The sequence below is a fragment of the Mirounga leonina genome, unplaced genomic scaffold (assembly GCF_011800145.1).
Source record: "Mirounga leonina isolate KUSES-001 unplaced genomic scaffold, KU_Mleo_1.0 Mir_196, whole genome shotgun sequence".
In the NCBI taxonomy this organism is placed as follows: domain Eukaryota; kingdom Metazoa; phylum Chordata; class Mammalia; order Carnivora; family Phocidae; genus Mirounga; species Mirounga leonina.
The window spans coordinates 6,931-29,557 of NW_023270493.1; the positions used below are offsets into that span (position 1 = coordinate 6,931).

At 40.3% G+C, this 22,627-nt stretch overlaps 1 protein-coding gene across 1 annotated transcript in view; it reads right to left on the reverse strand.

Moving 5' to 3' along the window:
- The window catches only part of LOC118024125 (acyl-coenzyme A synthetase ACSM1, mitochondrial-like), a 28,092-nt gene extending 6,784 nt beyond the window's left edge, over positions 1–21,308 (reverse strand). Inside the window, 6 exon segments of the mRNA XM_035025688.1 lie at positions 2,753–2,912; positions 5,432–5,582; positions 7,140–7,337; positions 9,543–9,753; positions 19,699–19,901; positions 21,293–21,308. Of these exon segments, the coding sequence (XP_034881579.1) occupies positions 2,753–2,912; positions 5,432–5,582; positions 7,140–7,337; positions 9,543–9,753; positions 19,699–19,901; positions 21,293–21,308 (939 nt within the window).
- Between the last annotated feature and the right edge of the window lie 1,319 nt (positions 21,309–22,627).

Below are 22,627 nucleotides of genomic sequence, written 5' to 3' on the forward strand. Positions count from 1 at the left end.
TCCTTCCTTCCTTCCTTCCTTCCTTCCTTCCTTCCTTCCTTCCTTCCATCCTTTTTCCAGTATAATTAACATACAGTGTTATATAGTTTCAGTTGTATAATATAGTGATTCAACAATCCTATATATGACTCAGTGCTCATTAAGGTAAGTGGACTCTTAATCTCCTTCACCAATTTCACCCACCCTCCCACTCACCTCCCCTCTGGTAGCCATCAGTTTGTTCTGTATAGTTATGAGTCTATTTTTTGATTTGTTTCTCTTTTTTTCTGTGTTTGTTTGTTTCTTAGATTCCACATGAGTAAAATCATATATTTGTCTTTCTCTGACTTATTTCGCTTAGCATTATACCTGCTAGATCCATCCAAATTGTTGCAAATGGCAAGAGTTCATTCTTTTTTTTATGGCTGAGTAATATTCCATCATATCTATGCCTATCTATCTATCTATCTATCTCACATCTTCTTTATCCATTCATCTATGAATGGATACTTGGACTGCTTTAATAATTGGCTATTGTAAATAATGCTGCAATAAACATAGGAGTGCATATATCCTTTTGAAATAGTGTTTTCATATTATTTGGGTAAATACCCAGTAGTGCAATTACTGAATCATATGGTAATTCTATTTTTAAGTTTTTGAGGAACCTCCATACTGTTTTCCATAGTGCCTGCACCAGCTTGGATTCCCACCAGACAGTGCATGAGGGTTCCTTTTTATCCACATCCTTGCCAACACTTATTGTTTCTTGTGTTGTTGAGTTTAGCCATTCTGACAGGTGTGAGATGATATCTCATTGTGGTTTTGATGTGCATTTCCCTGATGACGAATGATGTGGAGCATCTTTTCATGTGTTTCTGGGCCATCTAGATGTCTTCTTTAGAGAAATGTCTGCTCATGTCTTCTCATTTTCAATTGGATTATTTGGGGGGTTTTGTGTTGAGTTAAATGGACAGTACATCTTTAGGGAGCGCCTGGGTGGCTCAGTCATTAAGTGTCTGCCTTCGGCTCGGGTCATGATCCTGGAGTCCCGGGATCAGGTCCCACATCTGGCTCCCTGCTCAGCAGGAGGCCTGCTTCTTCCTCTCCCACTCCCCCTGCTTGCGTTCCCTCTCTCGCTGTCCCTCTCTCTGTCAAATAAATAAATAAAATCTTTAAAAAATATAAAAAATGGATAGTACATTTTTAACTTAACACTCCTTCTTTCAATCAGTATCTCTCATCTTCAATAAGAGGAACTGAAGCTAAAAATGTTATCATTAAAATCACAAAAGTAACAAATGAAAAATAAATCAAAATAATTAAATTTTCAAATGCTGGTGTGTGTGTGTGTGTGTATGTAAATTTATAGAATTAATACTTTGAAATAATTCAAGCTTAAAGCACACTGAGACTTTGGGACACCCATGTAGTGGAGGTGGTGGGGGGAAGGTGGATTCGGTGTTTTTGTTTTTGTTTTTGATTTTGTGCAGCTTTAAGCCTCAAGGACTGGCAGGATGTGTGCAGTAAACAATGATAGAGAGGCAAATATTGACATGTGGCAGGGAATAAGAAATGGAAAATGCAGTCTGATGTGCTGGAGGGATCATCAGATGGACTTGGGGGAGATAAACAAGGGGGAATTTGCATGGAGGGAGAAGACTAGACCTAAGGCATAGGTTCAAGAACCCCCTGAATGGATGCACATGCTGGTGAAATGGAAGTAGAGGAGATTGGTTAGAAGGAAGAGGAAGGGTGAGGGCAGACCCTTGGAGGACTGCAGTGTTCAGGAGTAAGCTGGGTGAAGAGGATGTGGCTGCAGCAAGTGGAGAATGTTCTATAGAGTAGTTTGATACTAAGGGAGGAAAGACAGGGTTGGTCCAGTGTGGAGCAGGGTGAAGGGAAGGTATTTTTTAGGATGGGGAACCATGAATATGTTTATGGACTAAGGGTACAGAGTTAATGAAGAGCAAGAGGTTGAAACTATGGGAGAAAAGATTTAATAAATGAAAGATTAATGAAGAGGGGCAAAGTGAGAGATTAAAAATACAGGAGAAAAGATTTAATGGATGGGAGATTAATGAGAAGGGCTCCTAAGAGAAGGACAGAGAAAAGAGCAGACTCCACAGAGGTTGTGGGGAGGGGACTGGACTTTGAGAGGTGGAGGGGCCTGTGTGCCAGCTCAGGACTAAGCACTCCACACACTTCACCTGTACCATCTCATTTATATTCCAACAATTTTGTGATGTAGTAATTATTAAAACTCCCATTTTACAGATAAAGAAACTGAGGCTCGGGGTAGCAAGTAAACCACAAATAAATGTTGAACGTGGGATAAGAAACTAGATTTGTCATTTTCCAAGGACTCTGTTTCTAAACACTTCAATAAATTGAGCAACAACAACACACACACACACACATTCACACACACACACACCAGCTACCTGACTCTGGCAGATCCAGGATACCTGAGCTTACTCTGGTGGCTTTAATTTCTTAAAATGTGTTTTCAGGGTCCCAAGTCCACAAAATCTGATCCATAGGCCTGGGGGAAGGGCTTGGAATCTGCATTTTCTTCAAGGTTTCATCCAATGTGATTTAGATACAGTGATGGATTCAGTGCTCCACACTTTGAGAAACCCAGAACCAGGGTTATATTGTGCTTATGGGACCCTCTGCTAAATAAAATATTTTTCAGCAGGGTCCAGCTTTTGAGTTTGAAACATGAGTTTCTTCTAGGAGTTTGTCAATACCAGAAGGTTAGTCTTCTTACCTGTTCAACAACCTTGGGGTCAAACTGGGGCAGATGATGGATAAGGAGTGTAGCCCCTGCTGTCCATGGTTCCAACAGGCACCCAAAGACTGCCAGAATCCAGCCTGTGTCTGAAAGGCACCAGAAGATATCAGATGTCTTCAGTTGCAGCAATTTCCTGCTAACTCCAAAATACAGTGGCCTCAGGTATGTGATTGATCATGAGAGAATGTGATCAAGGGCTGGGGACTCTGGTTTTCAGGTGGTGACCCACCCCTCATTCTCAGTGCATGTGGTTTGACTGGGGCTCCAGACACACTCCCAAACCAGGTCCCTAGAGTATGCCAAATCCTATTTTCCGGCATGTGTGCCTTTAACTGGTTCAGTTATAATTATCCTTAAGGCTGGGAATATGGGGACAAAATCTGTAGCTCTTTTCTTGGATTTGACTCTGTTACTGATATAGTCCTAGATAATGTTGGCCATTTGGGGATAACAAGAGATAATAAGCCTTTCTGAGAAGAGCATCAAAACACAGCAGAAACAGGGCTGACAGATGGAGAGATGAAAACCTAATCCAGAGACTCTCTAGCTATGTCTGAAGCCAAACCCTGGAGTGCCCTGCCTCATGATCCAATAAATTCCTGTACTCATTTTTTGGCTTAAAGAGGTTTAGATTGGGCTTTCTGTCATTTGTGATGAAGAAAGACAAAGGGAGAAAGAGGGAGACAGGAAGAGGGAGAGAGGGTGAGAGAGAGACGTAATTCTTAATATCTCATCTTGGCAAAGGACTGGAAACAATTAGACAATAGGCAATAATTGGAAGGTGGAGTGGAGAAGGTTTCTCATTTCTATACCCTACCTTACTGCTTCTGCATAACTCCTTGAGGAAACACAACCTTCCCATTAGCAGGCAATGGCTTTGAGGAACTTTACTATTAATAGGGAAGGGCAATCCACCCTCCCTCATCCCAGCTCTCTTAGGATTGTGGCTCACCCGTAAGACGTTACTAGCTAGGAGGATCTGTCTTCTCAGCTTTAGACCCACTACCCACTGAACATCTCTTCTGGGGTGTCTCTCAGGGACCTCAAACTCACTAGATCCTAATCTCTCCTGACTCCCTTGGACTAATTCTTTCTCCTCCAATGTTCTCTGTATTTTAGTGAATGTCATTACTGTCCATGAAACTGTCCAAGCCCAAAATCTGACAGTCAACTTTGACTGGCCCCTCTCTGACTGGCCCCTCTCTTATCTCCCACATCTAGCCAGTAGATCCCATCCATTTTACCTCCTAAAATCTCAAATATGTTAACTTCCTTCATGTCTCTGACACTTTCGCCAAGCCACCACCATCTTGGATTATTCTAAGACCCTCCAAATGGTCTAACTCCATTCTGATTTTTCCCAACCCATTCTCCATATTGCAACTACAGTGATCTTTTATCTTTTTTTTCTTTTTCTTTCTTTCTTTCCTTCCCTCTTTCTTTTTCTTTCTTTCTTTCTTTTTCTTTCTTTCTTTGTTCTTTCTTTCTCTTGAGAGAGAGCATGCATGTGCACAAGTGGGAAGTAGGTGGGAGGGGAGAGAGAGAGAATCTCAAGCAGGTTCCACGTTCAGCACAGAGCCCAACGTGGGGCTCGATCTCAGGACCCTGGATCATGACTGAGCAGATGCTTCACTGACTGAGCCACCCAGGCACTGCCACAGTGATCTTTTCAAAACACAAATCTGATCAGGTCTTTCCCTTGCTAAAATATGTCGCATTGCTCTAATACCTCCTCTCTCTCTCTCTCTCAAAACAAACAAACAACTCTCTAAACACTACACTAAGGCCCACAAGATCCTACAAGATCTGGGGCCCTGCTTACTTTCCCAACTCCTCCCGTCTATCCCTTACCCCACACTCTGAGCACCAGCTACCCTCGAATCTCAGTAGTTCTATAAATGCTACTTTTTATATCTTTGTGCCTTTGCTCTTGTTATTCAGACTGCACAGAAAGAACTCCCCTTCTTCCACCCCCATTCCTCCAGGGTTTTGCTATTCAGTTGTTATCACTGTATAACTTTGCATCAGCACAGATAGCCGAGGTCCACCAGAAACCTCGTGGTGCCCTCTGGTCTGGTTAATAAGTTAGGAAATATATTGAACTTGTTTTGGTCTGAATATTACTCTGGTGGAGGGGCAGAGGGGAGAAGAGGCTTAGTTTAAAATTGATTAAATGATTAACCCAAGGCTACAGCTTCAGCCTCCATGATTGTTTGTTCTAGATTAGGGACAGTGGCATGGTGTGGCTTGGTTCCAGGTATTATTTTCCCTAACAGCTCATAATTGGGTAACTCCAAGTTTCATTTGTCCATTACTAGGGAGAGGAAAGGACCTGTTGTTTCAGGTTACATTGTTAGCACATTCTGTCCTTCCCCACCAAACCCTGAGTCAACTGACAGGGACACCTCCTGTCAAGGTGTTCAAGCAGGACCTAAATATGCCTCCTTTGTCATCAGAGGCCTCTGTCAGCAAATGGTTAGGATTCCCAGCATTCTCAGATTTTCATCAGTCTGAACCAAAGAGCACAGAAGGGAGAAGCAGGATGGAGTCAATTTTGCTTAGAGCTCTTTTCTCAACCCACATGTTCACTCACACACATGCACACACCACCCCAGATGTGTGGCCCAGCCCATAACTCAGTGCCTTCTTTCCTACCTTGAAGGGAAAGAGGATCACAAGGCAAATCCATGACTGTGTTTTGCCATCTTGGGGAAGCCTGTGGTCCCACTTGTAAAGAAGATGGCCATTGGGTCCAGAGTCTTTGACTTAATACAGGTATGATCTGGGGAGGCTGATCTGCAAAGGCATTCCGTACAAAAGGGGAGAAGTCCTATTTCCTGCTTTTCCATCCCCAGAGAAGCAAAAGGAACAATATGACGCTTGGAGTCAGAAAAATGGAGGTTTCTAACACTGGAGGGGAAACCAGTTCTCCCAGTGTTAAGGATCAAATGGAGTTTGAGAGTGAGTTAGATAAGTAGTCTGACATCTCTTCATTTAAAAAGGGGGGAAATACAGTGGATTGCTTTGCATGTAACAAACACTGAAATAGCACTTCCAGGCAGTGCTCTAAGTGATTTACAAATAAGAACTCATTCAATCTTCAGACCAACCCTAAAAGGCAAGTACTGCTCTTATTGTTCCCATTCTGTGGATGAGAAAACTGAGGCTCAGAAAGGTTTTTCATAACTTGCCTGAAGACATGTACCCAGCAAGTGGTCCAGCCAGGATTCAAATTCACTCAGTTTGATCCAAAGACTATGCTCTTAATCACACTGCTAAGCTTGTTTTTTACATGAACCAACTTAATAGGAATTTCACCCCATAATCTTGGCAATGAGGGGTGGGGAAGAGGAAATGAGGATGCACATTTGCCCTGGTATAAGCTTGAGATGGAAGGTAGAATCTGTAGGGTACCCTAGTGTACCTTGATTCTTGGGGACTTCTCCTAGATTGGGAGTCTCTTGGGCTTATAAATGCAAGTTCCCTATGGTGTTTGATTGGAGAAACTGCAAATGATCCCAAGGCTGCAGGACACACTGACTCTTGCTGTGATATGATTTTGGCAATTTCAGGGAGTTTTAGAGAATATTCTTTATTTACACCATTTTCTTTTAATTGTCTGACTTTAAAATCCAGTGTAAGGCGTGACTTCAGTGTGATATTTGCCTTTTGAGGCTGAAGTAAAGGACTTTAAAAACTGAGGGGTTACTTCAAGAAAACAAACCCAGCATGGTTTGTGAGTGATATGAAAAATGCCTGAAGATCTACAGAATCAGAGTTTTGGAGGTGGAACTGGTCTTACTTACCTCCAACACTTCCCTAACCTTTCCTGCAAGGTGTCCCTAAAGTTATGCAACCTCTAAGAGATAGAAAGCGTTTGCTCCCCAAACTGCCTGACAGCCACAGCCCAATTTTTCTTATAGTCTCAAGCTTTCCCTTAAAAATTCATCCCTTAATTTTTCATTCAACCTCTTCATATATTTATTTTTTATATAAACATAATATTACAGAATCCCTACCTACAGGAAGACACAACACAACAACCCTCTGACTTTATACATCTCCTTTACACAGGGTTGATAATACTTTAGTGACAGAGGCATGGAAGTTCAATACCCTTATTTTACAGATAAAACAATTGCATCCAAGAAAGGGGAAGGGACCAGCCCAGGGTCACCTAGCAAATCAGTGCTACTGTTTTAGTTTAGTTTAGTTAGCATTCTGTGGGAAGAGAAGGTTTCTGCCATCAGACCTGGTGAGTCTCCTCCCACTGGTTGTTTGTCTACCAGCACTTGGGAGTGAATGGCCTTCTCCTGCCCTTCCTTAGAAAGAACATTCATCAGAACAGAAACTCAATCAATGATCGTTAAGTCCAGCCACCCTTGATGGCTATGGTCAGACACCAGGAGCTTTGTTTTCAGAGTAGGACACTCGGAAGCTAAAGAACCCACCTCTGAGGCAAGGGTATCTGTGGTCACGATGCCCTTGGCTTTGGACACTTGTCATCGGTAGAGAATGTCCTTGGCCTTCAACTGGATGGTTCCTGGCATGAAGATTATTCCTGGGAATGAAAAAGGAAATTTGGGGTTTCAGGCTTGGCTTATTTGCATAGAAATCCACTAGCCTCTTGCTGTGCAAAGTATGGCCCATGGACCAGCACCATCAGCACCACCTAAGACACAAAATCTCATGCCCCATCACAAACCTACTGAATCAGAATCTGCACTTTAACAAGGTCTCCAAGCGATTCCTATGCACACTGAAATTTGAAAAGCCTGCCCTCACCTCTACTACTCTAGATGGATCTGGCCAGTAGACTGGTGGATCCTACTTTACACAGGATCTGGGACTAAGCATGTAAGTAGGACGGTGTCCCTGACATCAGGATTAGCTGCATCCCTACCTCCATTTTTCTCATCTCATTTCCCCCTCTGTCAGTCCCTTGTGTCATCTTGAATCTCCTCTCCTTCACTCTGCATATCTAAATTTAACTACATTATCCTTTGAACTGCCCTGCTTTCCCTTCCATCTTCCATCACCAACAATTAGTTCAAGTCTTCATGTGCCCCTGTTGGGTTCTAATCTCTCCACCACGTGGGTTCCCATCTCTCCACCAGGTGCCTTGTCCTGAATCTTCCTACTACCCAACTTCCATATTGTTACCTGTTCACGTTCCACAGAACACTGACTTTTCCCACTCCGCTTTTCTTCTCTTCACCAGCACCTGTACCCTCTCTCTAGGAAAACACCATACTCTCCCCAACACTGAAGGCACTGCCCACACTCTACCTTTCTCTCCTGCAAATCTATTCACTATTTCAATATGGCTGTTCTTCACACAGGCTTCTCCTGACTCCTGCCTTCTGCCCATCCTTGGAATTCTCTTCATTTGCTTCTATCCCTCTTTAAATCTGCCTATACCAGAGGGCTAAGCTCATGTCTGGATTTCCCATGGGCCATCTCTTAGCTCTACAGATGACATGGCTTCTCTATACTCTCTCTGCCATTGCTGTTAATTCTTCATTCCACATGATCTTGATGGATTAATCTAGTATTTTATTGGTGAGAGACTATATGAACATGCGTTATAAAGCAAATCAAAAGAGAATCCATGAGTCCCACACCAACTCTAAATTATATAAAAAGATAGGCAAGTAAACAGGAAAGGGAAATAGCCACAGAATGCTAACTAATAAATGTAGAAAGAATAATATGTAGAAAATTTTCATATAAAATGACCATAATATTATTCAATTCAATCAAGAATCATTAATGGATTCTCAAGTCATAGGGTGAAAGACAACTGGAGAACAGGATATTCACACAGTCTCATAAGTATTACTTACTAACTATAAAGGGACAAGATGCCTTGCAAAGGTGTTTGTAAATATCACTGATGATAGGACAAACCAACTTGATGTATCCCCTGATGTAAAGCACTGAGATAGGCAAATTGTTCTTTTAGTACTCCTACTAAAAATGTTTAACTGAATGTAATCCTGAGGAAAGAGTCAGAAACACAAATTTTGTGGGATCTTCTGCAAAACAAGTGGCTTAGACATTTTCAAAATATGGTCATACAGAAAAGTCCAGATTGAAGGAGATTGAGGAGATGTGAAACTTAATGCAATGCATGATCCTCTATTGGATTTTGGATTCAAACAAAAAAATTAAAGAATTTTGTCTATAGATGTATCAGTGTTAGATGTCTCGTGTGACAACTCTGTTGTGGTTAGGTCAGGAGAATATCCTGGATCATAGCAGATGCCTACTCCGGTGTTTATGGGTGTTTATCTGGTGTTTATGGATGTCACAATGTCTGCAACTGATACTTAAATGACTCAGTGTGGGAGGAGTGCAAAATGTTAACAATGGATGGATCTTTATTTTTTTTCTTTTTTTTTTTAAATTTAAATTCAATTAATTAACATATAGTGTATTATTAGTTTCAGAGGTAGAGTTCAGTGATTCATCAGTCTTATATAACACCCAGCGCTCATTACCTGATGGATCTTTGAAAAAAAGAATGAGACTATGCAGGAGAAAGTGTGTGTGTGGATGATTTAGAGAGTTGTGACGCTGTGTTTGAGGGTGTGTAAGTATGAAAGAGAGAGTGAGTGAGAAGGAGTAAAAGAATATTTGAGGGAGTCTGAGAAAGACAAAGACTGTGCAGAATATGAAAAAAGATAGGGGAATATTAATATTTCAGGACCAATTCGCTCTGGGCCAGACCTAAAGTCTGTTGGGGTCTCTTTCAGTCACTGACCTGCTCGGATGCAGCCTATGGCCACCAGCCACCACTCAGGCACTCAAGGCAGAATCAAGGCTAGACGGTCTCCCTGCTGCAGGCCACAGGTCTGGGTGAAGACATTGGCTGCATGGCGGGATAGGTCTGTCAACTCTCTGAAACTCCACTTCAGTTCATCCCCTTGGTTATTCACCCACCACAGGGCTGGGTTTGGACCGCTCTTGCCCTCCTGGTCAAGATCATACACCATGTGTTACTTCCTACTTCAAAGGAAAAGGGCACTTATTTGGCCAATCTACTACCAAAGACACATTCCAGTGAAAATGTAGCTCAAGGACTGAGATCCCATTTTAAGGCATTTATAGAACCAAGAAAAGTTGGGGATAGGGTGTGATCCAGTGAACTTCTTCTGGTCTACTGTCACCACCTCCTCTAGAGTCACATAAAACCATGAATAGCCTTCATGTCACCTATTAAAGCCTTAAAATTTCATTCTCCCATGTGTCTGTCTTAGTTCCATATGGACAGTAGGTTCTCCTCTGTGCCTCAGTTTTCTCATCTATGAAATGGGTACAATACTACCTAGAAGGCAGTAAAGTTTAAATTAGTTATTTAAACAGGTAAAGTGTATATGACAGTGCCTGGCACATCGTAGGTGCTCAATAAAATTACTATCATTAGTATTACAACAGAACAAGAGACTAATCTAATTCCTGAATATTTGGGGGAGTTTATATTTAAAATTAAGATACCTCTAGAGGTGAAATAAGCAAGAAGACAGACCTGGAAGCTCCCAAGTAACCCTTGTTCCCTCACAGAAACATCAGGTAATCAACAGACTAAAATAGCTTTGTAGGAACTCTAGAAATAGTCAAGGATCTATGGCAACCAACAAATGTCCAAACGATAAAAATTCATATTCAAAATGGTAAGAAATTTCATGTTGTTTTTGTTTACCTTTGCCCCATCCCCTCTCTGGTGTTGTGAAGTATGATCGGGGGAAGCCACCCGATTTCCAGCCCCTCCCTTGGGACAGAAGAAAAGACTGGAATTTGTTTCAACATTCTGGCTTGTCAGGACTGGTTTCTGCCTCATCTGACTTGGGAGCTCAGATAGGAACGGTGACCCAGTTTGAATAGCAGTTGGAGGTGTCTGAAAGCAGTGGCAGATGCCACAATGAGTGGAAACTGTAGACCGTGGCCACCTCAGAGAAAGGGGGGACAGGGCGGACTACAGACAGAGGAAGGCAATAGAACATCTAGGGCCCCAAGAAGAAGCACGTATGAGACTTTTAAGGAAATTAAAACATGAAATGTAGCAATGTATTTGGTAAAATTGAGAAAAAAGCACATGCATAGGCCTAGGAAAGACAAACGCCCGAGACCTTAAGTTTTCATATGGTTAGATTACTGAAGGCCTTTCTCTGCAAAGAGCCAGCTGCAAAGACAGAGACTGGCTGCTTTTTTCAAATATCCAATTTTCAACAACCAGATCACAAGGCCATGTTGCCCATTTGAAGGAATAAAACAAATCTCCAGAAACTGACCCTAAAGAGACACAGGTTTCAGTTATTAGACAGAGACTTTAAAATGATTGTCTTAAACCTGCTGAAAGAGCTAAAGGAAAATGACAAAGAACTAAAGCAAATCAGAAAAACAATATATGAACAAAATAAGAACCAAACAGAAATTCAGGATCTGAAAAATACAATAACTGAATTGAAAACTTTACCAGATGGATTCAACAACAGACTCAGTCAGACAGAAGAAAGAATCAGTGAACTTGAACACAAGTCATGTTAAATTATGGAGTTTGAGGGGCAAAAAGGATAAAAACAATGAAGAGAAGTGTATAGAGCCCAAGGGACATAGTATATAAACAATGAGAGCAATATACACATTATGGGAGTCCTAGAAGAAGAAGAGAGAGAGAGAAAGGAGCGACGAGCTTATTTGAAGAAATAATGGCTGAGGAAAGGCAAAACCATATTTGCATTAAATACAGGTTTATATAGTAGTATTCATTCATTCATCCATCCATTCATTCATTCATTCAGTATATGGATATACAAATACAAAAGGCTCAATGAACTCCAAATAAGAAAGCCCAAAGAGACCCACACAGAGACACACTGTAATCAAACTACAAAAGCCAAAGACAGAAAGCAGCAAGAGAAAAGTGACTCATCATGTATAAATCTTTAATGAGATTATTAGTGGGTAGCAGACCAGAAGACAGTGGGATTATATATTTAAAGTGATGGGGGAAAACCTGTCAATCAAGAAATTCTATATTCAGCAAAACTGTCCTTCAAAAATGAGGGAAAAATTAGGTCAGATAAACAAAAATTGAGGGAATTCCTTATCAAAAATTGATGGCCTATAAGTTCATTTCTCTATAAGAAATGCTAAAAGGAAGGGCACCTGGGTGGCTCAGGGGTTAAGTGTCTGACTTTGGCTCAGGTCATGATCTCAGAGTTCTGGGATCAGCCTGCATTGGGCTCCTCAATCAGTGAGGAGTCTGCTTATCCCTCTCCCTCTGCCCCTCAACCTGCTCGTGCTCTCTCTCTCATAAATTAAAAAAAAAAAAAAAAAAGAAAAGAAATGTTAAAAGGAGTCCAAGTTGAAATAAAAGGACGTCACACAGTAACTTGAATACAAAAATATAAAGTTCTTTGATAAATACATGGACAAATATAAAAACCAATATTATTGTAATTTTGGTTTGAGACTCCAGCTGTTACTGTTTTGCAGTATTTAAAAGACAAAAGCATAGAAAATAATTATAGTTCTATGTTAACTTAATATATAAGTATGTGATTTGTGACATCAATAACACAACATGGGGAGCTAAGAGGGAGCTGGAAAAGATTAGGGGTTTTGTATGCAAATGAAGTTGTTATTAGTTTAAAATAGATTGTTATAACTTTAAGATGTTATATGTAATCCCTATGGTAACCACAGAAATTATCTACAGAATATACACAAAGGGAAGTGAGAAGGGAATCAAAACATATCATTACCAAAAAATCAACTAAAGACAAAGAAAGGCAGTAAGAGAGGAAATGAGAGACCAAAAGCTATGACATCAAAAAAATAATTAACAATATGGTAATAGTAAGTCTTTACTTGTCAGTAATTACTTTAAATGTAAGTGCACTAAATTCCCAAAACTAAACTAAAATCCCCAAAAGACATAAATTGACAGAATGAATTAAAAAAAGAAAACAGAATCCAACTATATACTATCTACAAAACTGTTATTTCTAAATGATGGAATATGATAAAACCATCCAAACACTTTCAGAAATTGTTTTGGAATAAAAATTTCACAGTACAATATTAATTTTAAAAAGCAATACTACATTATAATCCAAATGTATACAGTAGTATCCATTCATTCATTCAATATATATTTACTAAATTCTCATTATCTGTTAGGCACTGTTCTTAGACCAAAGGATACAATGGTGAACAAGACATACGTATACACACATATGTACATGGTTTTAAATATTTTTTTAAAGATTTTATTTATTTATTTAAGAGAGAGAGCAGAGAGGGAGAGGGAGAAGCAGACTCCCGCTAAGCAGGGAGCCCGATATGGGACTCGATCCCAGGACCCTGAGATCATGACCTGAGCTGAAGGCAGACACTTAACCAACTGAGCCACCCAGACACCCTGGTTTTAAATATTTACAGCCAATTATCACTTTTTGTTTAAGTAAAATTTCTTATTTTCCCTCAGTTTTCTATAATGAGCATGCTTTTTAAAAAGATTTTATTTTTTTAATTAATTTCCAAAGCATGTCCAGAGTAAAAGTGCAGGCAATGCAGAATCTTATGAACAGAAAAATTTCTTATAAATAGAAAAATGCCTTCAAGTGTCCCATCACATTTTCACTACTTGAAGGTCAACACTGATAATTATCTGGTGTATATTCTTCCAGCAATTTTTTTCCACATATGTGCAAACCTGATCCCACCATATTTGCCCCATATGATTGGAACAAAAGAGTGTACCTCACCTGAGATAAGGTAAGGTTAATATATATGTATATTCACATGTAAGTATTCATATTTATGAAAAAAAACAGTGTTATGAACAATTCTTGCCCAACAGATTACAGAATATTTAGCAAGTGTAATGACTAGTTATGTACATTACATGAGGGGAGCAGAGTATGTAATATTATTGTAGGAGTTTTAAAAATGATGGAAAAGCTGGTAGAAAACATTTGTTGCTCAGAACTCAGGCAGTATTTTAGACGCTAACTCTTACAACTTGAAGAAGATATTGCTTACACGGTGATGGATTTTTGTGTTAAGGATTAATCTGATAATGTGATACTCACATAAAGCTGTTTTCCAAGAAGATAGAAACACCCTCTAACCTTGGAGTTGAAATTTAAGTTTTATGTGGTAATGTTTGAAGCCAAAGGAAATTGTGAAATAGTTTCAAAAGATAAAATGCTTAGTATTTAACTTAGCAATAAAAAAGATGAACAACAAATACACAGCGATAAATCTCAAAAACAATAATGTTGAATCAAAGAAATCAGACACAAAAGGGTGCATCTTGTATTATTCCATTTCTATGAAACCCTAGGAAAGAGAAATATAATCTCCAGTAGCAGCTGATCAGTGGTTGCCTGGGGCTCAGAGCCGGTGGGGTAGGGACTGACTAGGAAAGAACAAAAGGAAACTTCTGGGGTGACAGAAATGTTCTAAAACTCCAAGTTTACACTAAAAAGGTGTGCATTTCATTCCATGTAAATTATACATCAACATAGTTGATTTAAATAAACAAAAACCTACATAGCTACTCCTTGCTAATCTCTAACTAAAATATACTTTGAAGAAGGAAAATTGGAAAGGTAGATCAATTACTTTCAGTATTCAAAAATGACATGATTCTTTTGGAATATCAAACACGTGAGAGGGGCACCTGGGTGGCTCAGTTGGTTAAGTGTCTACCTTCAGCTCAGGTCATGATCTCAGGGTCTTGGGATGGAGCTCCATGTAGGGCTCCCTGCTCAGCAGGGAGTCTGCTTCTCCCTCTCCCTCTGCTCCTCCCTGCTGCTCATGCTCTTGTCTCTCTCAAATAAATAAATAAAATCTTTAAGAAAAACACACACACACACAAAACAAACATGTAAGAGTTTATGGCCTATAGAAAAAATTGCCTCAGTCTTATTTACAATGAAATATAAGTTGAAATTCAATGTTTTCTATAAAGTAATGATGGAATATGGTGATATTGATAGACTAATAGAATTTATATATGATAGATATATATGATAGACTAATAGAATTTATATCCTAATTGACATAGATAGAACATTTTGCCTAATAATGATATAATTCACATTCTTTTCCATTGCATTTGGAACATTTACCAACCTCAAAAAATCTCAAAAGTTTAAAATAGAGTATGTTTTCTGACCACAGTGGAATTAAGCTAGGAATCATTAACAACAAGGAAATGAGAAACCCACCCCCAAGTATGTGGAAACTAACAATATGTTTCAACATAATCTATCAGTCAGAGAAGGATCATAAGGCAAATAGAAAATATTTTCAACTGAGTGATAATAAAATATGACATATCAAAATTTGTACAATGCACCTAAAAGGAATGCTTAGTGGAAATTTGTACTTTTAAATGCATACATTAGAAAAGAAGGCAGGCCCCAAAGCTTCCCTATCAAGAAGCTGAAAAAAGAAATCAAAGGAAATCAAATCAAAGGAAAGTAGGAGGAAGGAAATAATAAAGATAAGAGTGTGCATCAGTGGAATGGAAAACAAATAACACAACTGAGAATCAGTGAAGCCAAAGCTGGTTTTGAAAAGATAAATAAAATTGATAAACTGCTAGGAAGACTTTTCAAGGGAAAAAAGAGAATAAAGATATTAACAATATTAGAAATGAAAAAGTGTAAGCAATTACAATTCTTTTTTTTAAAAGATTTTATTTATTTGTTTGTCAGAGAGAGAGGGAGAGAGAGAGCCAGAGAGTGCAAAAGCAGAGGGAGCGGCCAGCAGAGGGGAGAAGCAGGCATCCCCCTGAGCAAGGAGCTGATCTGGGACTCATCCCAGGGATCCTAGGACCCTGGGGGATCATGTCCTGAGCCAAAGGCAGATGCTTAACCAACTGAGCCACCCAGGCGTCCTTGCAATTACAATTCTTACAGACATTAAAATAGCAACAAGAGGAAAAATATGAATAATTTTATGCCAATAAATTTGACAACTAGTATGAAATGAACAAATTGCTAAAAAAAAAAAAAAAAAAAATTCAGCTCGCCAAAACTGATAGAATCAAAATCTTAATAACCTTGTATCTATTAAAGAAGTTAAATCCATTCTAAAAGCTTTCCTGCAATGAAAACTCCAGATTTTATGTCTAAAAGTTTTGGTGTGCATACTAAGTGTATTAAGAGTTTGACTTGAAAAACGGATGCTTTTAAATAAGTTGAGATAGGGCGCCTGGGTGGCTCAGTTCGTTGGGTGACTGCCTTCGGCTCAGGTCATGATCCTGGAGTCCTGGGATCGAGTCCCGCATCGGGCTCCCTGCTCGGCGGGGAGTTTGCTTCTCCCTCTGACCCTAACCCCTCTCATGTGCTCTCTCTCATTCTCTCTCTCTCAAATAAATAAATAAATTCTTTAAAAAAAAAAATAAGTTGAGATAATCTTGTTTTTCTACCAGCAGTGCCAAACTCAGAGGCTACAGGGCCTGGGCAAGTAACATAAATGAGAGAAGCCTGGCCACGTCCCTCTGGGATAAACTGGAGAGCCAAGTGTCTCTCAACGGGGAGCAGCCATTCAGCTCTACCAGATGATTGTTGCAATATAGGAATGAATGTTTAGTATTATGAGATGTGCCTTTACAAAAGAAACCCCAAAGCCCGATTCTGGTTCCTGTACTCTGTTGCTTTCTCTGCATGAGGGCTCCTTGGGCCAAAGCCTTCCCTCTTCGCATCTACGTATTTACAACACATCCATGAGAAAGTTAACAGCCCATTGCTAAAATACAACCAAGTTATGGCCAGACACCAACATTGCTTATCTTGTGCTGGCTGTGCAGGGAGCTGATGCATTCAAATTCATTCAACAAATAGTTAAATGTGCCAGGTTTGTTCTACACGCTGGGGATACAACAGTTAAAAAACAGTAAAAATTCCACTCGCTCATCGAACTTACATTCTAGTGACGCTGAACCTACTCGTGTATCAGAGTTACAAAACATATAGACTTTTTGTGAATACCATGGAGGATTCCTTTATGGGATGCTGGGATAAAAGTCTAATAGTTTTAAAAGCACATGAGGGCCCTTTTAAACTGTACAGGTTCTAGGAATGTTGCTAAATTCTTGTGTAAAATTACAGAATTACGGGCGCCTGGGTGGCTCAGTCAGTTAAGCGTCTACCTTGGACTCAGATCATGATCTCCGGGTCCTGGGATCGAGTCCTGAGTCCTGCTCAGCAGGGAGTCTGCTTCTCCCTCTCCCTCTGCCACTCCCGCCACCCTGCTTGTGCTCTTGCTCTCTCTCTTTCTAATGAAAAAAAAAAAAAATTCTTTAAAAATTACAGAATTCAATTTAGGAGCAACAAAAAACAGAGTCACTGACTCAGAGAAATCTAGGCAGAACTGTTGAAAAGTAAGGAGCTTGGAATGTTTGGCAGTTCATAAATTAATTTCTTTGGGGAAATATTATGGGACAAAGAGCCAGGCGATATGGGGTAATGTCATTCATCTGTTTGTGGATGTTTTTTCAGCTGTGTGGCTAATATCTATTTGACTCTATTTATTGAGCAATGTTTAATATTAAGGTGCATCAAGGGTGGTAGGAAGAATTTGTTTCTTTTATGATTTTTGTCAAAACAAACAAAATGTAACTCCACTAACACTATATTCACCTCTCCTAAGACATGAAGCGGGGAATCACTGTCTAAAGAGAAAAACTGAAGAGTTGTACATTTTGTTCACTATCCTATCCCCATTATCTAGAATAGTAATTGGCACATGGTAGGGGCTCACTAAGTCTTAGCTGAATGAATGAATGAATGGATGAATGAATGAATTTGGACAGAATGTGACCTCTTGTGAACAGATTTGGGAGGCTGCTCCAGGAATCAATTAAAGTTGTGTGTACTATCTTAGGAGCCTAGAGTAACAAAGGATTTAATTTCCAAGAATAGTCAGGGGTTATAAATTGGTGGTCTGTATTCCATGCTTGGACATATGTTGTTTGGCTTACCAGGTACTCTCTTTTGTCTTATAACAAATTCTTTGCCAACACACACATACACACACACACACACTCAGAAGATTTCGCAAAAAAATGTTGGATTTCTAACATATTTTACAAGTAAAATACGTTGAAATGTGAGTTAAAATAAATAAATCTATTCTGGTTTTGGTTGTGTTGTTGTTTGGGCCATGGATCACTTCTTGCGTGATACCTGTTAAGTTGTAAGGGAGGTCCAGGAAGCCAGAGTGGACTGCAGTGGGCCCTCTGAAAGGTCTTTCATAGAAACAATGTCAAGACCTATGGGGCTTGTTAGGCAGGTTTCAAAATTTTTATTCCACCAGTGTTTATTGAAGGACAGCTACAGCTAGGTGACAGGCGCCATGCATCACTAGAGAGACACTGATCATGATCAAGGAAATTGGAAAAGTGAAAACAGACAGATGAGAAGTGTTGTGAGAATAAATATTAAGGGGATAAGGATCCTGGGGGGGGTGGGGAGAATTTGGAGACATGGAGAAATTGGCAAGGATTGACAATGAAGATAGAAAACCCAACAAAGATGAAGCATCCCTGGGGTCTATTTACTTGGTGGTTATCTCTATAAGGACTATATAAAGATAAATCAGGAGAAAAGTGATGGTATCACTTCTTCCTCTCTACCTCCTCCCTCTCCAGCCTGTCTCATGGTTCAAAAGTTCTTAACTAGATTACTGGTCAGCACAGTGACAAAAGTCATTTTAGAGTCTGAAGGCAGAGATGTTTGGCATCATCAGATCGTGAGACCAGGTTAAATAAAGTATTATAGACTTAGCCTGGATCCAAATTCTGTTCCTTCATTTATTGGGTATGTGGTGGTTTCTGAGTGTTATTTAAACCCTTGGAACCTCGGTTTTCTTGTCTGGAAAATGGGGATGATGAGAGTGCCCATCTAATCATAGTATGAAATGCAAAGTGCCTGACATGGCATATAAAAAATGCTTTCCCTAATTGAGCCCTCTATTTTACTTGGTGTTACTATGGAAATTCAGAGAAAGGAAAAAGAAGGAGGTGGGGAGGAAGCCCCCATGGTAGTTGAATACTAACATATAAATGCAGGTTCATGGGAAATTTAAAATTATATGAACTTCCTCTTTTTTGGTAAAAATATATCATTTTACTATTTATGACCTCCGGCCATATGTTACAAGTGTAGGTTAAACATTTCTCTACCCTTCTCTTTGTTAAAAAATTTTATTTTATTTTATTTCAATTCAATTAATTAACATGTTAACTTTCGGACTCCATCTTATATTAACTCTCTGATCTGTCTCTTGGGGAAAGACAAACCGAGCACTTGGGTTTTTATGCAGAGACGTGTAACCTCTAGACTTTCTTCTCTGGACAGACCCTAAAGCCATGCTCAAGTAGGCAGTTGATAGGGAGGAATCCAGTTGCACTTGACATCCTCACAGAACGACAGATGACATGAGTTGCTATAGATGCCAGATGCTCATGTGTACAATCAGGTGATCTGTCCTTTCCCTATGAGAGTAGCCTGAAGTTAAGCCGAAGTTTGATGAGACAAATGCCAGTTAGGCTCATAGTCTCATTAGGTGAAGGTAAGAATTCAGACTAACATCAACTTGTTGACCTTGTGAACAGAAACTTTGCACTTGGTCACAATTATGTGATATTTTCACCCACCATCTTGTTTGTTTCTTAAATGAGATTATCCCCATTTCACAGATAAGACCACTGAGGCTCAGAGAAGTGAGAAAGTGGCCAGGCTGAGAATTGAACCCCCAAACATGAGCTTTTCCCACAACAATGGTAAGCTGATACAGAAGCCTTTCCTGGTTATGTGCCCCTCAGCCTACTGGGAGCATGATGAGGCCAGTGAGGCCATTCCTGTCCTCACCTCCCATCATGGGTGGCTCCTTACCTTCTCCATTTGAGTCCAGTAGTCTAGGACATCACTTGCAAAGTTAAATTCCTCGGGTACACTGTAGTCATTCCATCTCGGGGCTCCAACCCCTGATAAAGGCTGGCAGCGAAGGTACCCAGGGGCAGGGTGAAAGCCACGGTAGGGTTTGCAGATGCCCCAGAGGACCCAGAAATTCATCAGCCACTCCACGGTGGGCAGTCCTCAGGAAGCCGGCACAGAATTTTCACGTCACTACCTGCCTTGGGAAGAGATGACTGGTCATGGAACGGTAATTTCCTCCACAAAAGGAAGCCAATAGCTTTGTTAGAGTAATAGCTTTGTTTCAGCTCACCAGAATTTGAAAGGCACAAGGCCCGTCCGCATCTCTACCCCCTCTCTTGTTAATATCCTGTCCTGGGTTCTGTGAGCTAACAATCTTTCCCGCCTGAAATTGGGTTTCTGTCCCTTGAGACTATCAGGATACTGACAAATATACATCACCATACTCAGGACAGACCAGACTGATATCACAACACCTTCCCTAGGGGGTCTTTCCCAGGACAACATTCCAGGCAGCTATTTCCAACCCATCAGAGCTGACCCATGAAATGAAACTTGGTTTGCCACTCCAGATCCCAACAAAGACCCCTTTTACATGGGAGAAGAAACTTCATTTATTATTATTGAAGTCTGATTGTGAAAATTGGCTTAAGCTAGAAGGATCTTTCCATGAGAATGTTGACTGAAGAAAACCACTCCACAAACGGCTTTGAGATCCAATCACTTTACCACCAAAACCAATAAAGCCTCCTCCCCCTTGGTTGCAGCCATCACATAATACTGCTTGACAACAGACCACAGAATAGATCAATAAAACCTGACTCAGTTTATTTTCAGCCAGTGTAGACCAATAATAACCTAACCCCAATTTTGATGCTGCCCCCAGAACCCTACTTCACATTCCTAGAAGGGGAAGGGACTGCTAAATATGCAATTGAGTTACTGTCTGCAGAAAAGAGGATGGATATATGAAAAGTTCATCCCTTAGAGTCTGCTTGTCAGCACAGAACCTTGGGCCACATGACTTAAAGTAATGTCTCCTTTTTAGTGCCTATCAATCAACTGTACCATCTCGTGTTTCACCAGAGCATTTTTGAGCAAGAAAGAGACACTAAGATCTCAGCTGGCCCAGATCTGGCCCTCAGACATATTCCTGTTGGCTCTCGGTCTTTGGAGGAAAAATTTAAATTGTCAACATTTAAACCTTGGGAAATTTCATTTAAAAGTCTTGATGGTCTCTCCTGCAAACGCAGAAAGTCTGGCAATACTGGGCCTTTATTTCAAACTGGCACAAATGGCTGGAGCTGAGAATTGTATGCTTCATTGAAAAGGAATGTTCTCCAATTTCACATGGTTACCCACCACTCCTTATTTTGTCATGCCTACTAGTTTCTCCACTTACTGTACCTGTCAAGCCTCTGGGCATTTGAGCTTAAAATATTTGATTTAGACCAACATTCCGAAAGGGGATTTCTCTAAGGTTTCAAGGCAAGTTTAGTCATAGAGCTGGTTCTAAAAGTCTGCCTTCCCTGTTCTTTTGTCTAACACATACCTCCCACCACAAGCATGAACTGATTCAGAGCAGGAATACAAGACTCACTTGCTATTGTAAGGCACAGGTAAATAAATGACCTCAGGATCTTCTTTAAAAGACCAAGGTCAGTGCAAACAACCCCTGAATAAGCGGCTAACGACAAAAACCAAAGGGAGAGAAATAATGAGGAAATTAATTAGTCCTTTATTATGGGTTAATTTGCATCCCCTCAAAATTCATCTGTTGAAGTCCTAACCCCCAGTACTTCAGAATGTGACTGTATTTGGAGATAGAATCTTTGCAGAGGTGATTAAGTTAAAATGAAGTCATTAGATGGACCCTAATCCAATATAACCCGTGTCCTTATGAGAAGAAGAGATTAGGGCACAGACACATAGGGGGGAAATGACATGTGAACATGAAAATAGCTATCCACAAGCCAAGGAGTGAAGCCTCAGGAGAAACCAGCCCTGCAGATAGCTTGATCTCAGCCTTCTGGCCTTCAGGACTATGAGAAAATAAATTTCTGTTCTTTGAGCCCCCACCCCAGTCTGTGCTACTTTGTTATGGCAGCCCTAGCAAACTAATAACACCTCTTTTAACCAAATAAAACAACTTTGGTATCATCTTACCAATGTGTTTGCAATTCTAACTTCATCTTCACCACATAAGAGGACCAAATACAGTGCCCAGCTGAGGACTGTGGTAGCCAGAGTGTGCCTTTAACAGTGAAACATCATAGCTTCAAATTCCAGCCCCTTTCCCCACCACCTATGTAAATGGACAATTTTCTTAACCTCTGTCTAAAACATGGAAATACCGGCAGCCCCTATTTCCTAAAGTTGTGGTGATGAATGAATGACATCCCTCATAAAGCATTTAGGCACAGACTCAGTACAGATGAGTGTTCCAGAAATGGGAGCTATTATTAGTTACCGCTCCCTCTGGGGAAACTCTCGCTTGCTTAATCTTTGGAATTCGAGTGTAAAGAGAAGGAACAGGAAAAAATTAAAGAACAATCTTTCGAATTGCCTTATTTGTTTAAAAGATTATTTATTTATTTCAGAGAGAGAGAATGTGAGTGGGGGGAGGGGCAGGGGGAGAAGGAGAGAAATCCTCAAGCAGATTCCCTGATAAGCATGCTTCATCCCAGGACCCTGAGATCATGATCTGAGCTGAAATCAAGAGTCGGACACCCAGGGCGCCTGGGTGGCTCAGTTGGTTAAGTGACTGCCTTCGGCTCAGGTCATGATCTCAAGGTCCTGGGATCGAGCCCTGCATCAGGATCCCAGCTCAGCGGGAAGCCTGCTTCTCCCTCTCCCACTCCCCCTGCTTGTGTTCCCTCTCTCGCTG